Raw genomic sequence first — 15,358 nt, 5'->3', positions numbered from 1 at the left:
TTTAGAGGATGAATTGAGATAATCAACATAAGGCAGTTTGCATATAAGTATCCAATAAATAATAACTGTTATTACCACTGTCATCTCCAGCTGCCTAATGGGTATTTTCACTTGGCCACCATCCCAATACATCAAGCACATCCCATTTTAGCCTGGTATTCAAGGCCCACCAGAGTCTAGTTGCAATAGCCTTTTCTGTGTTGCTTGCCCCAGCAAGCTTCTCCAGTAGGAGAATTTCACAGCCAGCTGGTCTACACCAGTCCCTTGAATCCACATGATACCTGTCAGTCCTTTTGTGGGTTGCACTGTTTTCATATCCTGGATTGTCTCTGGTAAGCAGGGAGTGAGAATTGTGGAAGCAGATTATGCTCAAGATAAAGAAATACTTCTGGACCATTGAAATTGGGCTGCCTCAAGAGGTACTGGGCTCCCATCCCTGGAAGTGTTCAAGGAGAGACTGAATATCAGAGCTGCTCTAAGGGATTCATAGATCAGAAAAGCCATTGAGCAAGATGATCTTTAAAAGTTCTGATTTTTTTTTTTAAATAGTAGTTTTTTAGAGCAAAATGTAAAATGTTTAGTTCATTTCCTTTAAAAATGAAGATCACAGGGTTTAAATTTCACTGTGGTATAAATTCAACCAATAGAAAGATATTTTTCAACTCTGTCATGGCCAATTAGAGAAGACTCAAAGACATTAATAAGAAAGGATGGAAGGAAGAGAAGGAGAATGGGGGAAGACAGGAGAAAATTAGAGGGAAACAATGAAGAGGAAAGAGATGAAGTCATGGAGGCAGGGAGAAAGAGAGAGAGTGGGAAGATGGGTGGACAGCATGATCTCTGGAGAGAAGAAGCCCAACCTGGGAGAGAACATGCTGTAGAGAAATTAAATCTCTCCGCAGACCCCCGTAGCCACAGGAGCATCTGCTTTCCCGAAGCTGATTTCCTTCTATCCGGATGTCCTCCGGGACACCAGCCCCATGTCTGACACTGTAGGATTCATAGGGCTTGATGATCAGGGAACTGTGAGCAGCTCCCCCTAGCTGAGTCCCCCACGGTCAGACCCTTAAGAGAAGCCATGATAAGAAGCAGCCAACACTCCAGCTAGGTCTGGAATCCAGGTCAGAGCTTCTGGCCTCTTGGTATTGGTGGAGCTCTGACTTTTATTTCTTTCCATCGTGGGTGTAGGTGGCTGGGTCACAGAGCTGTGATTAGCTGGAAGCCACTTGCAACATAAAGATTTGACCAACAGGACGTATACAAGGCTAATACATTTCTGCTAGAGGTTACGGATTTCAAGTTATTTCGAGGCCCAAGCAAGCCGTTTGGGGCTCAGCAGTGTTGCGTTTCTCAGGATGTGTGTGGGCCGGAGGAGTGTATTATCATATTTCCCTTAGTCATTTCTAGCCCCCAGATAGCGTAAAATTGGATGAAGTGGCTGTGCTGTCCTCATTGTGCCTTGAAGATAGGTCTGCTTCCTGCAGACCCAGTCCTTTGGCTGGGAGCACCGTGCAAGACCATCCCCCTGAGCTCAGCTCTTACAGGGCACCTGTACTTGAGGTTTGGTATATCTAGATTTTTTTTTTTCAAGTAAGAAACTTCATTTTTTAGAGAAGTTTTCTGGTGATAGAAAAATTGCACAGTAGAATTTTAAATATCTTGAGACATGTCTGGGCATTAACTCCTGGTCCGACTAAGGAATTACTTTCTAATTGCCTCTCTTTCCTCCCAGATTACTCAACAGAAAGAGACCCAGGCCCTGGGTGGAGATGCCTGGTGGCACTAGGTCATGGACCTGCAAGCTTTCTCCTTTCTGAATGATAAAGGCAGTGACAGCAGTAGTAAGAATAACTGCAGCTGCCATTTCTTTGGTGCACACTGAATGCCCAGCACACTGAGGTGTTCTTCATGTTGGGTATTTTATTCAGCACTGTGAGTTCATACTGTTTTGATCTCCATGTGACAAATGAGGATACTGAGGTCTGTAAAGAAGGACCACCCCATGTCACCCATGTCCCTCACCTAGGAAGTGGTAGGGCCAGAATATGATTCCAAAGCCACGACCTTTACCTCCACACCGTGAGCTCAGCCAGGAAGGATTTATGTTAAGAGGCCCCAGAGGGAGCTCTGGTCTCCCAAGATGCTTAACTCATCACTGTCCTTCCATATGATGCAACACCCCAGCCTCTGACCTCAGCCCAGCACCACTCATTCATATCATCAGCTCAGTTTTTTTGTTGTTTTTACATGGTCAGGCACCAGAAATTGAACCCAGGTTTCTGGCATGGCAGGCGAGAACTCTGTCTGATGAGCTATCATGGCCCGCCCAGCTCAATCTTTTTGATTACCCATGGCCAGGAGCACAAATCAGGAGGTAGAGCAACCCTAGTCTTTAAATTCTTTAAATTTCTGGCAGGAATCACTGAACCACTGATAGTGGTTATCTCTAGGGATCGAAATAGGGAGGAGGACTTCTATTTTTCATTTTATACCTTTTTTTACTTTTTAAAAAATTGTTTACAGCAAGCCTATATTCCTTTTTAAATTAAACACAGGCTAATCTAAAATTTGTGAGGGAATAAAACACTTTATCAGGGTTGGAGCTGTTAAAAACAGAGGAAAAATAATACAAGAAATGTGTTAACACCTGGTTGGTAGATTTGCCTAATGGTTATGAATAACTGAGGGATAATTCCTCAATTGTTAATAATTCTCAGTTTTACCCAGTTGTTAGTAATCCCGTGTCCTTGGACAAGTCTCGTCCCCTCCCAGGGATTGTAAGAGATGATCAATAGATGTTTCCTTCCTTTCTACACCATTTGTTGGTTGGCCTGAGCCCAGAGTTAGAGACGGGCCTGAAGGAGGGGTGGGGCAGGGATGAAGAGAAATGTCTGAGCCTTGATGGGGACCCCCCAGGACACCCCACCTAACACCCCTTTGCCCTCACCGTGTCTGTAAAACTGTGAGTCTGTGTTGTACTCCCGGCGGTCTTCTCCAGTTTTGACGTGGTAGCTAGCATTCTGTGGTCTGGCTGAATGTCACTGAGGCCCTGGTGTGGAGAGAAGTCCTCTAGAAAGCCGCAAGTCAGGGAGGGAAATGGGGGAGAAAGAATGAAGATAAGGATCAGACCTGAGGTGGTCATGGCTTTCTCACGGAAGTAGAAGGGTGACTTTTTCCTTCCCCCTCTTCTCCAAGAAGAGGGGTTCATGCCTTTGTCCAGGACAAGACTGGGACTTCAGCCCAGCTTACCTTGCTCATCTCTAACTGTTCATTCTTCTTGAGAAGAGAGAATGCCTAACATTCGAAGCAGCCATCCCTTGGATTGTACTTTTATTTGCAACCACCTTGGGCAGAAGACTTGTTCTCCTGACTTAGGATCCCCAGGACAGAGAATTGCTGAAAATAGCACTGTTTACCCCCCTCCGCCAATATCCCCTTCCTTTCCTCTGCTTTTACCTCAGGCCCCCGGGGTTCTGTAGTCAGGGGCTATAAGAGGAGAGACAGTCCTGTGCAGGCGGGAGGAGCTGCATTTCCCAAGAGATGGAAGCAGGGAGCATTGACCTAATTGCTTGGATTTGCTCTTTGTGGTGGGTGCCGAGTAAATGCTCATGAGGTATTGAAACAGCAAGTGGCCACTGACATTTACTGGTGCTGCACTATTTACCAAGCACTTTCAAGTCCGTTATTCCACTCACCATCCTTACCTGAAGCCTTCAGAGTAGGGGGTATTCTTTTCATTTTACAGATGAGAAAACTGAAGCAAGATTTCATAGCAAATAGGGTTGCAGAGAGAGCGTGCACCAGGTGTCAGGCCCTCTGCTCACATGCCCGGCGCTCGTTCTGTCATCCCTCACTGGGGCTTGAGAAGCAGCCCGTCCCATGGCCTCCCAGGTTTGAGCCTCTGTCTGGGACTACAGTGGGGGGTGAAAACTTACCCTCCACCCCACAGCCTACGGTTGAGAGCTCTGTCCTGCTCAGCTCAGGGACTCCCAGAAGAGCCTAGAAGCATCTTCAGCAGAATCCTGCTTGTTTCCAGTGGAAACAATAAAGAAAAAATTTCTTTATTGCAGAAAGAAATAGTGCCTTGAGCTTTCTTGATGGTTCCAGAGCTGGCACAAGTACAGATACTAAATGCTGCTTTTCTCCAAGGCACCTTCCTGCCTGAGCCCCAGAGAAAGCCTGGAACAGGGGAAAGGCCACTGGAGTTGGAATAGGAAGCTGGTGTTCAAACAGCACTGCTGCCGTTTGCTGGCTCTGTAACCTTGGGCTAGCCGCTTCACCTCTCTGATCCTTGGTTTTCTTTGATCTTATAATCGTTGTCTCAGAAGGTTCTTGGTGATGATTAAATAGGATGATTAATGTAAAAGCACTTTGTCCAGCTGCAGGTACATGGCAGTTTGCATCTAAGGCTCTTGTGTCCTCTGGAATGTCCTGGAGTTGCTGGCGGGGACAGGGCAGAGGCCGTTTGGCTTCTGTTCCTGGTAAAATCATCCTTGAGGTATCTCCCGGGAAGAGTGGCTGGCTGGGCCTGGCTATCTCCACTGTCCCTTCCCGGATCAACACTTCACGAGTGCTGGAGCTTCCTGTACCTTCTGCACTTCACCTGCTCCCGGAATGGGAAAAGATGAGCCTCCGGGTATCCCAAGCTCTGCCTGCACGTGGCAGGTCCCTGCGGTGCTCTCGGTTGCTGATTGTGTGGCAGCTGGCCTAGTCCAGTACCTGGAACCTGGGTCCTGATCAAATTGGGAAATTATTTGCAAATTATTTGGAAAGTGCATAGTTAACGTAGGCACTGAGATACACGTAAAGGTTCCGTGATGGTGAGTCTCTGGACTTAGAGCAGTCTGTCTCTGGACCCCTGTTTCCTCATTAGGAAGGCAAAAAAGGGAGTGGGGAGCTGATCCCTGAGTTCTGAGACTCTGGTATCTCCCGTTCTCAGGTCGGCTGGAGGGTGCAGCCCTGTCACTCCCGCCCCCACAGCCCCTGCTGGCCTTTTCCTTACACTGGACTTATTTAGAACCAGCAAGACCCAGTGTGGGTCCCGCCGGCAGGCCCCACCCACCTGTGCCCCGTGACCCGGAGAGGGAGAGACCGCAGAGGAAGCATTGGCTCAGGGCAGCTGGGAGCTCCGGGAACACGTCACCCCACATTCTTAGCCCTTCTGCGGTGGGCTCCCTCCCCGGCCTGAATTGGACCTAAGGATTTCAGGTGTCCCTCTCCTTTCCTCCCACTCACAGGTGCAGGTTAAGGTTAGAGATGTGAGGAAAAGGTAAAGACCGCTACTTCAGCCTCAGAGACACGAAGGGGAAAAAACACAAAACCGTCTGTAAGCAAAGAAGTGAAGCTGGTAGGGGACATATTTCAGAGCATAGGGGTGAAAGCACGGGTTGAGTTTTGGCAGATGGAGGGGGCTGAGGCCTTCCACCTGGACTGGGCCCTGCCCACCAGTTTTGTGCCAGAACCAGCCCCCTCTAGCGCAAGGCTGGTTCTGAAGGCAGGCTGGGCTGCTGGCGTGGGTTTGGGACAGTGGGCCAGGCTCAGCGCAGAGGCCATACAGAGATCCAGTTGTGATTCAGACCACGGCCGAGTGGGTGCCAGCAGGGCTGGCGGAGCCCGGCAGGGAGTGGGGGGCAGTCAGCATCGTCCTGGAAATTTGGTTCTTGGAGCTCAGGGCCTGGCCGAGAGATTCTGGGGCAGAGTTCTGGGGCAGAGAGCGAAGTCTAACACGAAGGCAGATTAGCAGGCACCACCGAGGCAACCTGCCCTGGGAATCCGACGGCAGGGGCGGGGGTGGGAGCAGGGCTGGGCCTCAGGGACAACACGGTCTCGGCTGATGCAGCAGATGCCAGGCCTGATGCCAGCTCACATCCTGCCTGACAGTTCCAGATGGGTTCAAGAACCGGGGAAAGTGGGAGCCTTTAAGTGAGGAGAGTGTGGGCCTAGGTGTGCAGAACTGGGGAAGGTAGAGGCTGAGAAATTCTGGTTTGGGCCCAAGGTCTGTCTCCTCCCTTAAAAATCACTCGGTTGCACAAAAGGGTTTGTTATGAAAGGGGAGATCAGCCCCCACAAGACCACCCCAGAGGAAGACAGAACATGAAGTCAGTGTGTGTGGGGGCTCCAGCTTAGACCATTATAATAGCAAAATTTAAAAAGGGTGATGTGTCATGCCTGTGAGGGTGTACTAATACTAAGATTATTCCATTATTTATTGCTGGCAGTAGTTTGTGGTTGAACCCCTTAGGAAGGTAACTGGACAATATGTTTCCGCAGTGTCTTGATTATTCATAACCCTTTACCCACTTCTAAAATTTCCTTCTATTAAGTCATGTAAAAGAAGGAAAAAATGATATCCACAACCGTGTTGATTGTAAACACTGTAAGCAACCTACATATCTTACTCTGATATAATTAAATAAATTAAAACTTATCTCCTCTAAATATTAAGTAGTCATTAAAATTATAATCGTAAACACTAGGGAAGTAACAGAAAATGCTTGGGATATTAAGTGGAGATAGCAGGACATAGCTTATTTCAATACCCTATCTATAGATATGAAAATATGACATATGTATAGGGAAAAATTTGGAACAGGGAAAATGGAAGAAGCTGATTAGTTATGGTGAGGAATATGTGAAGGTTTTTCTCTTTTCTGTGGTTTTGATGTTGGTACAATTTTTTTATCTAAAAGGAGAGAAGGACAATAAAAGGTTTAACAAGTGTCCCTGGAATCCCTTAATAAACTGTTAAGTATTCAATCCAGCACCAACTCCTAAGATAACAAATTGCATAAATTTACTATCTCCTAGAAACAATAGACTTTCCTCTTATTTGCCTTAAAAATGACTGCTTTCAAAACTCAAGGTATAAGCTCTTCCTTTTATTACCAGGACTGAATGAAAAAGGCTGGATTTTTCCTTTCTCACCTTCAGTGATTGTATAGTTTCCAGGCCCATCCTCTTAACCTCTCCTTGTCTTTGCAGACTAAAGAGTCCTATTTTTTGAAGTCTCTTATAATAGCCCTTGGATGATTTTAGCTGTCCTTCCCCAGATCTTCTCTCTTTTATGTCTCTGGAGATGCAGAGTTGGGAACTGTACTTAGTACTCCCAATTCCGCTGCATCATGGTTTTATACAAGGTATGATGCTTTTTTGTTTTGTTTCCAAAAATCCTTCATGGTGGTACCCGGCCAGATGCTATTGGTTTTTTCAGCTGTGGCAGCATATTAAACCATTGTCTTCTGGGAACAATAGATAATTACCCCTCCTCCCTTTTGATTTATCACTGATTGATCACAGCTATCATTTTATGAGTAGAGTTAGGATTCCTTTTGGCAAAATGTAAAACTATAATTGAAGCTCGTCTGCCATCTTTTTTTCCTGTCAGCTCATTTGGCCTAGAGAGTCTCTTGCACTTTGCCACCTGGAAGGATTTGGGGGTGGGGGGGGTATCTATGAAGCTGGATATTTTACCAGCCCACTCTTTCTTGTACAATTTGTAAAGGAGACCAGTCCTTTCCTTTTAGCACTGGAACATTTTTCTAGAGAAATTCTTGCTTATTTCTGCTTTCTTTTCCTAATCCTTTTCCTTATTATGATAAATCACTTCCCCTTTCTCTATGTCCTCACCAACCCCCCTCCAACTTTGAATGGCCTCAGGTGTAGACCCTTGCCAGGAACATTAAACATCTGAAGTTTCAGCCACTGCCTACCCCCACCCCCCACCAAAGGCTGAAATAACCTGTGTTGTCCAAGGAAGAACTCTAGGAGCTTAATCAGACTTTATTTCTTCTTGCTGGAGACCCACTGTTTTTCCTTTAGCAGGCTGTGCTTCCTAGAGCGCTCGGCGTAAGGTCTGTAAGGCCAGGTAGACCGGGTCTGGGTTCTCTTTTCAATTTAGTGGCCTGATGGACCTTGGGTGGGTTACTCAACTTCTCTGAGCTTTCATCTGAAAAGTGATGACATCAATTGTATGTTCTTCAGAGCACCCCTTTTCACAGGGGATCTTGTGACAATACAGATTCTGATTTGTTATGTCTGGGTAGGGCCTGAGATTCTGCATTTCTTACGAACACCCAGGTGATACCGATTCTCATGACCTTGAAAGGCAGTGACTCCCTGAAGTTGTGATACCTGCTACAACCTGGATGAACCTTGATATCCTTCTGTTGCATGAAATAAGCCAGACACGAAAGGACAGATACAGTGGGATCCCATGTCCATGAACAATCTAGAATAAACAAAGTCATTGAAACAAAATATATGAGAAGTTACCAGGAGCTGGGGGTGGGGAGGTTTTGCTTAATAGATCCAGAGTTTCTGTTTGAATCATGAAAAAGTTTCGGTAATAGTCGGTGGTGATGGTAGCACAACTTTGTGATTGTAATTAATGCCACTGAAAAACGTACACTTCAAAATGGTTAAAATGGTGGGCGGGCCACGGTGGCTTAGTGGCAGAGTTCTTGCCTGCCATGCTGGAGACCTGGCTTTGATTCCTGGTGCCTGCCCATGTGAAAAACAAAAAAATAAAAAAAAAAGCAAAAATAGTTAAAATGGGAAATCTGGTGTTTTATATATATATATACATATATATATGTGTGTGTGTGTGTGTGTGTGTGTGTTGCCACAGTCCTTTAAAAATAAATACAAAAAAACCAGGGAATCTCAAATTTGCACACTGAAATCATCTGGGAAATTAAAAAGCTCTCATACCTGGGCTTCACCAGCTTCCTCACCCACCCAAACCCAGTGTAATTGGCAGTGAGGTGTGTTCTAGTTTGCTAGCTACTGGAATGCAACACACCAGAGATGGATTGGCTTTTAATAAAAGGGGATTTATTTTGTTAGTTCTTCAGAGGAAAGGCGGCTAACTTTCAACTGAGGTTCTTCTTCTGTGGGAAGGCACAGGGTGATCTCTGCTGGCCTTCTCTCCAGCCCTCTGGGTTCCAACAACTTTCCCCAGTGATTCCTTTCTGCATCTCCAAAGGCCTGGGCTGAGCTGTGAGTGCTGAGATGAGATATGCCGAGCTGCTTGGGCTGTGCTGCATTGAGCTCTCTCATTTAAGCACCAGCCAATTAAGTCAAACATCATTCATTGCAGCAGGCACGCCTCCTAGCCTACTGCACGTGTAATTAATCAGTAACAGATGAGGTTCATGTACCATTGGCTTATGTCCACAGTAGCAGAACTAGGTGCCTTCACCTGGCCAAGTTGACAGCTGAATCTGACTACCAACAGGGTGTGACCTGGTCACTGGGCTTTCTAAAAACTCCGTAGATGATTCACTATGCATCCTGGTTTGGGACCCACTGCTTGTTTTAAGTAGGGTTATGTGTAAAGCACCTGGCACATTGCAGGCCCAGAAAAAAAAAAAATGGTTTTCTTCTTTATGTTTCCTTGTGCTTCTTTCTGCTCCTTCGTCCCTAGTCTTCTTTAAATTGGGCAGGGAAAATCAGGGAATGCACTCTGTTCCCCATGCCTACCTGCCTGCATGCCCGTCCATCTGTCTGTCTGTCCATCTTCTCTTGAGCGTCTGCCTTGGGAACTCCCACAGCCAGCCTTCAAGGAAAGAGCCTAGGATGAGAAGCACTGGGAGTTTCTCACGTTCCCTGGGGATTCTAACATGCAGTGAAGTTTGAGAATTGGTGCCTTTTTAAGTGGCAACGAGTGAAGGCAACTAGAGTCCCAGAAAATGCTGAGGGAGGTGCCAGGACTCAGGTTGAAGTGGATAAGGGTGTCCTAGGATGGGAGACCAGGCCAGACACCAAGATCCATTACCCAGTAGTTAAGGGAGCAGCCCCCCCACGGCCCTCATTGTAGGGGGCTTTTCCTCCGTGCAGGAGCCAGAGCTGACGCCTTCTCTCATCTCTCCCTCTTCGTCTCCACCTTGTCCCCCCCTACTGAGTTGCCCCAGCTGCCCGGACCCTGCTTCTCTGACCTTTTTTTGCCCTGAGACGGTGGGTGTAGTTGGTCATTGAGGGAGGGGAAGCTGGGATAGAGAGCCCTGGAGAGAAAGGACCTGGTCCCCTCCACTCCCACTGCACCCCTCCACTCCCATCCCAGAGTCAGTTGCGTTCACCAAACACTTGCCTAGTGCCCAGCATGCTCAGTCCCCAGGATACTGAGATATTAATAAAAAATGACTCCTCCTCTGAAGACAGAGAGTAAGCAAATGATGGTCCAATCATGTGAAAATAGCAAGAGTATGTCCTATCCTAGAGGAGGCTCCAGGGAGGCAATGGGCAGCTTTGAAGAGTACCAGGAAAACTTCCCAAGTATGTCCTGTGGGACAAGCAGCAGTTTCCTGTTGGATGTGGAGGGGGAGGAGAGGTGCAGAGCCATGAGATGATGTGAGATTCAGGGTGCTGGACTCCTTCCGGTAGAGCCCATGACGGGAGCGGGCTCTGCAACAAGGAGTCTGGGAGGTGATGGCCCATGGGCTTGTTGCCCTGCTATAAAGACCTTGGACTCTATCCTGCAGGGGATGGAGGCCCCTTAAGTGGTTGAAGCCGGGGAGGGGCATGTTCGGGTGTGTGTTCTTGGTGGATCCCGTGGGTGTGGCTCGAAGGGGGAGACTGAGGCAGGGCTCCAGGCGAGAGTCAGATGAGGGTCCCATGAAGTCTGCAGGTGTCAGGGGAGAGGAGGAGGTGGGGAGCCCTACCAAGGAGGCAGTCCAAGGGGATTTCACGAGTGAGCACGTGTGTGTGGTGAGCGGGACGCAGGGCAGGGATCACAGTGAGGCCCCAAGAGGCCGGAATTTGAGGAGCCACAGTCAGGCCATGCAGGTGCGACCTTGAGTGAGAAGGAGGAACCTAGGGTTGGTTCAGGCCTGTGAGGTGGGGCTGCCAGGTGGTGAGATGAGTAACCAGGAGCAAGGCCTCTTGCGGTGGGGGGGCACAGCTTGGCAGTAGCTGCGGGTTGCTGTCTGGACTCAAGGCCCATCCCCTGAGCAGGTCTCGCCTCGGCCTCCGCCGTGTGAGGTGAGCATGAGGCCCTGTGTCTCTTGTTGGCCCAGTTTCACTTGGCATCCTCTGGCACTCGCACACAGTCTGACCTTGACCTCCCCAAAGTGACCCTTGACCCCTGTTCTGCTCTGTCCCCAGTGGTGGGACTCCCCACGTCCGATAGCTCCCTCAGCTTTGAGAGCCTTCAGACAGGTCAGCTGGTTCCATTGGGAAAAATTCCACTGGGGAGGCAGCCAAGTTATCCTGGTGACTCAAGGTGATTTCGACCTTCCAGGAAGCCCGTGATGGACTCAGAGGACAGCTGAGGGGCCCCAGAGCAGCACCCCCTCATTAGCAGTGCAGGGGTACCTCAGAGATATTGTGGGCTTGGTTCCACACCACTGTAGTGGAGCGAATGTCACAACCAAGCGAGTCACCCAGAGTTTTTGGCTTCCCAGTGCATATACAAGTTATGTTTACACTATACTGTAGTCTATAAAGTGTACAGTAGTGTTATGTCAGAAACACAATGTACATGCCATAATTAATACGTGACACAGAGACATCACGTGCACATGTACTGTTGGAAGAATGGCACCCAGGGTCTTGCTTGAGCAGGGTGCCATTGAAGGTTGAGCCACCAACCTTCAATTTGTGAAGTCCGGAAGCTCCTGAGCACAGGAAAGCACAGCGTCTGCCATGACAATGCACCTCATGTAGCCACAATTTACAGTCTGCACAAATCCAATTACCATTTAAGCTTCCCACTCAACAGGTGCCCCCTGAACATCCGTGCCTGGCACCTGGGCTGGGGGCTTTCAGGTCTCAGCACTTTGCCACTTCCTAGCCACAGCAACTTAGGCTACTTACGTCAATTTCACTTTTTATTTTTATTTTTTTATTATTATTATTTTTAAATTTCTTCACTTTTTAAATGCTCTTAGTGAGCGTGGAGATTTTGTCGGAGAGCTCAGCTGAGCACTGAGCAAACAGTGCTCGGTAGACGTCAGTTGGCTGTGCAGAACCGCCAGTGTTGTACAAGAGGCCTTCCAGTTAGTGAGCGAACCTCAGGCTCTATGGCTGTCTCCAAAGCTTGTGCTGCTTCTGGGGCCCCTCGTTGCAGTGATTTAGGGCTCAAAATTGACGATTTCTTTCAATGCAATTTTAGTATCATATATTCACATACTAGACAAACCATCCAAGTAGACTGGCTCCCAGTATCATCACATAGTTGTGCATGTACCCCCCATGATCAATTTTAGAACATTTTCATTACTCCAGAGAAGAAATAAAAATGAAAACCCAAATCCTCCAATACTCCTTACCACCCCTCACCCCAACCCCTATTATTATTTTTTTTGTTTTTTTCCTTTAATATTTTTACTGCCAAATCTTCACACACAAAGAGTCCATACGTGGTGTACAATCAGTGGCTCACAATATCATCACATAATTATTTATTCATCATCAGGATCATTTTTAGAACATTTGCATCACTCCAGAAAAAGAAAAATAAAAAAAACTGATACATCCCATACCCTTTACCCCTCTCCTTCATTAACCACTAGTATTTCCATCTGTCCAATTTATTTTACCCCTTACGGGTAAAACTTTTTTTATATTAACTTTTTCAGATAGTGAAATATAACATATGGACCAAAAAAACAATACTTTTCCAAGCACATTTTAACAAGTAGTTATAGAGCAGATTTTAAAGTTTGGTATGGGTTACAGTCCCATGATTTTTTGTTTTTTCTTCTAGCTGTTCCAAGACACTAGAGACCAACAGAAATATTAATATAATGATTCAGCAATCATACTCATTTGTTAAATCCTATCTTCCCTGTTATACTCCTCCTGTTTAAATAACATACATACATAAAAGCAATAAATTTCAAAATACATTGCAGCAGTTAGTTGTGGAACATATTTCAGAGTTTGGTATGGGTTACAATTCCGTAGTTTTAGGTTTTTATTTCTAGTGGCTCTAAGCTACTGGAGGTTAAGAGAAATATCAGCATAATGATTCAGCACTCATACTCATTTGTTAAACCTGACCTTCTCTGTATAACTCCACTATCCACTTTTCAGGGTTTTTTTTGTTTTGTTTTGTTTTGCCTTTTTGGCTATTTTGGAATTTGGGCTATTCTTGTCCTAACATTTTCATGTTGGAAGGGGCTGTCAATAATATGGGATAGGGGGATGGAACTAGTTGATGTTCTGGAAAGGCTGGGCCCTCTAGGTTTCAGGACTTGTCTGGACCAGGGACCCATCTTTTTATCCATATTTTTTTACTCATCTGTCCATACCCTGGATAAAAGAAACATCTGACACAAGGTTTTCACAATCATAGTGTCACATTGTAAATGTTATATTTTTATACAGTCATCTTTGAGAATCAAGGCTACTGGAACACAGTTCACCAGTTTCAGGTACTTCCCTCCAGCCACTCCAATACTCCATAAACTAAAAAGGAAATCTATTCAATGCAAAAAGATAACCTCCAGGACAACCTCTTGACTCTGCTAGAAATCTCTCCACCCCTGTCACCCTCCCATCATTGACCTCTAGCATTGGTGTGGTACATTTGTTACTGTTGATGAAAGAGTATTAAGATATTCTGTTAACTATAGTGCATAGTTTGCAATAGGTGCTTCCCTGCCCCCCATATACCACCCTATTATTAACTCCTTGTAATAATGTCATACATTTATTCTAGTTCATGAAAGACCTGGAACAAATCACAGTCACTGTCAAGCACAAGTTTCACTGAGTTTTACGAGATGACGATTTCTTTGACATTTTCCTTCACTGTTCTGTCCAGAATGCCCTTCATTTTTAAATCCAAGGCCAGCCCTTTTCTTCAGCCAAAGATTAGCCCCTTTTGTGCTGTCTGTGTGGCATGGTCTCGCCCTGAGTGGGGAGCCAGCCAGCTAACGCGTGGGCTTCCCTCCTGGGCATGGCAGGGCCTGGTTGCTGAGAAGTGGTTTCCACTTGGTGGGTGAACCGCCTTCTCTCTGTGCAGAGCAAGCAGAGAGAACGCTCTGCTCCCACGGCTTCCCTTTCTCTGCCTTACCTGATGGTCCTGGCCACAACGGGAGCCTTGTGCTGGGGCCCCAGTGGCTGGAGGGGACAATCTGTGTCCATGGAGGGTCACGAGGCCACAATCTGTGCCCACCCCGATTTGAGACACATCTATGGCCACTCCTGTAAGGATGACAGAGCTGGGGGAGTAGGAGGGTAAAGCTTCTCAAGCTGGGAACACATGGCCCTTTGAGAAACCCACCTGTGGCCCCCTTTGTGTCCCCAGGCCATGGAGAGCAAGCTGCTCATCGGCGGCAGGAACATCATGGACCACACCAACGAGCAGCAGAAGATGCTGGAACTGAAGAGGCAGGAGATCGCCGAGCAGGTGGGGCTGCCGGATTCCAGGTCTCCTCGGGCACACGGCCTGGAGGCCGGGCCTCGGGGGCCTGGGGCCATAAGCATCATGCACTCAGGATCTCCGGAGCTGAGCATCTGAGACTTGCTGCCTAGACCCCGCTGCTAGTTGGTGGGCAAGAGGAAGTGGGTGGCTGGCTGGGATGTCAGCCTCTGCAGGGTAGCTGGTGCGAACTCCTGGGCCTTCCACGGAGGTGTGAGTTCTTTGCCAAGTGTAGGACTGTTTCCTCAGTCATCAAAAACCTTGGCTTATTGGTCTTACCCATCAAACCACAATACTGGGGAGAGGGGATGGCAGCCTGGAGCCAGTGTGATGGGCATCTCTGCATTTGGCTGGCCCCCTGGAGCATGCCAAGCTGTGGTGCTGGGGTGTCCATGCACAGTGGGTGGTGAGAGAAGGGCTCAGAGGGGGCCATCTGTGGATGGGACAGAAGCAGTGGCCTTGGGATGCCCTCCCCTCCCTCCTGGCACCTGTAGCAACGATAAAGCCAGGTCAAGGGAGCCAGTCCCCTGAACTTCCTTACCCCTCTCCCAATGCGTGCTGCCCTTGCAAGCTCCTCTGCCCTGTGTTGACCTAGAAACGCCGGGAGCGGGAAATGCAGCAGGAGATGATGCTCCGAGATGAGGAGACCATGGAGCTCCGGGGCACCTACACGTCCCTGCAGCAGGAGGTGGAGGTCAAAACCAAGAAGCTCAAGAAGGTGAGGCCTCTCAGCAGGACGGAGCTGAGGTGTGCTAGGGCCCAGCAGCCTCTGCTGAAGACAAGCAGCCGCCATGGGGAGCTTCAGAGCCCCTGCCCCACTCTGTCTGAACTGCTGAGCCCCTGAGCTACGTTGCTGGGGCTGCCGGGGTGACGAGCAGGGGTGGGGAGGGGCCTGGCTTGGGGGTAGGGCCAGGCTGGACGTGTTGGGCCAGGAACTCTGTCACTTCCAGCTCCTAGCTTGCCGTCCTCAGGGTCCTGGTAACTTCCTCCTTT

At 47.8% G+C, this 15,358-nt stretch overlaps 1 protein-coding gene across 1 annotated transcript in view; it reads left to right on the top strand.

Moving 5' to 3' along the window:
- KIF3C (kinesin family member 3C) overlaps positions 1-15,358 on the top strand; it is a 35,692-nt gene that overhangs the window by 6,630 nt on the left and 13,704 nt on the right. The window contains exons 2-3 of the mRNA XM_077152311.1: positions 14,252-14,353; positions 14,961-15,083. Of these exons, the coding sequence (XP_077008426.1) occupies positions 14,252-14,353; positions 14,961-15,083 (225 nt within the window). The remainder of the gene's footprint in view (positions 1-14,251; positions 14,354-14,960; positions 15,084-15,358) is intronic.

This window comes from Tamandua tetradactyla, chromosome 3 (assembly GCF_023851605.1).
Source record: "Tamandua tetradactyla isolate mTamTet1 chromosome 3, mTamTet1.pri, whole genome shotgun sequence".
Classification (NCBI taxonomy): Eukaryota; Metazoa; Chordata; class Mammalia; order Pilosa; family Myrmecophagidae; genus Tamandua; species Tamandua tetradactyla.
The sequence above is the reverse complement of the archived record's forward strand: the minus strand, read 5'-3'. Positions and strand labels throughout refer to the sequence as shown.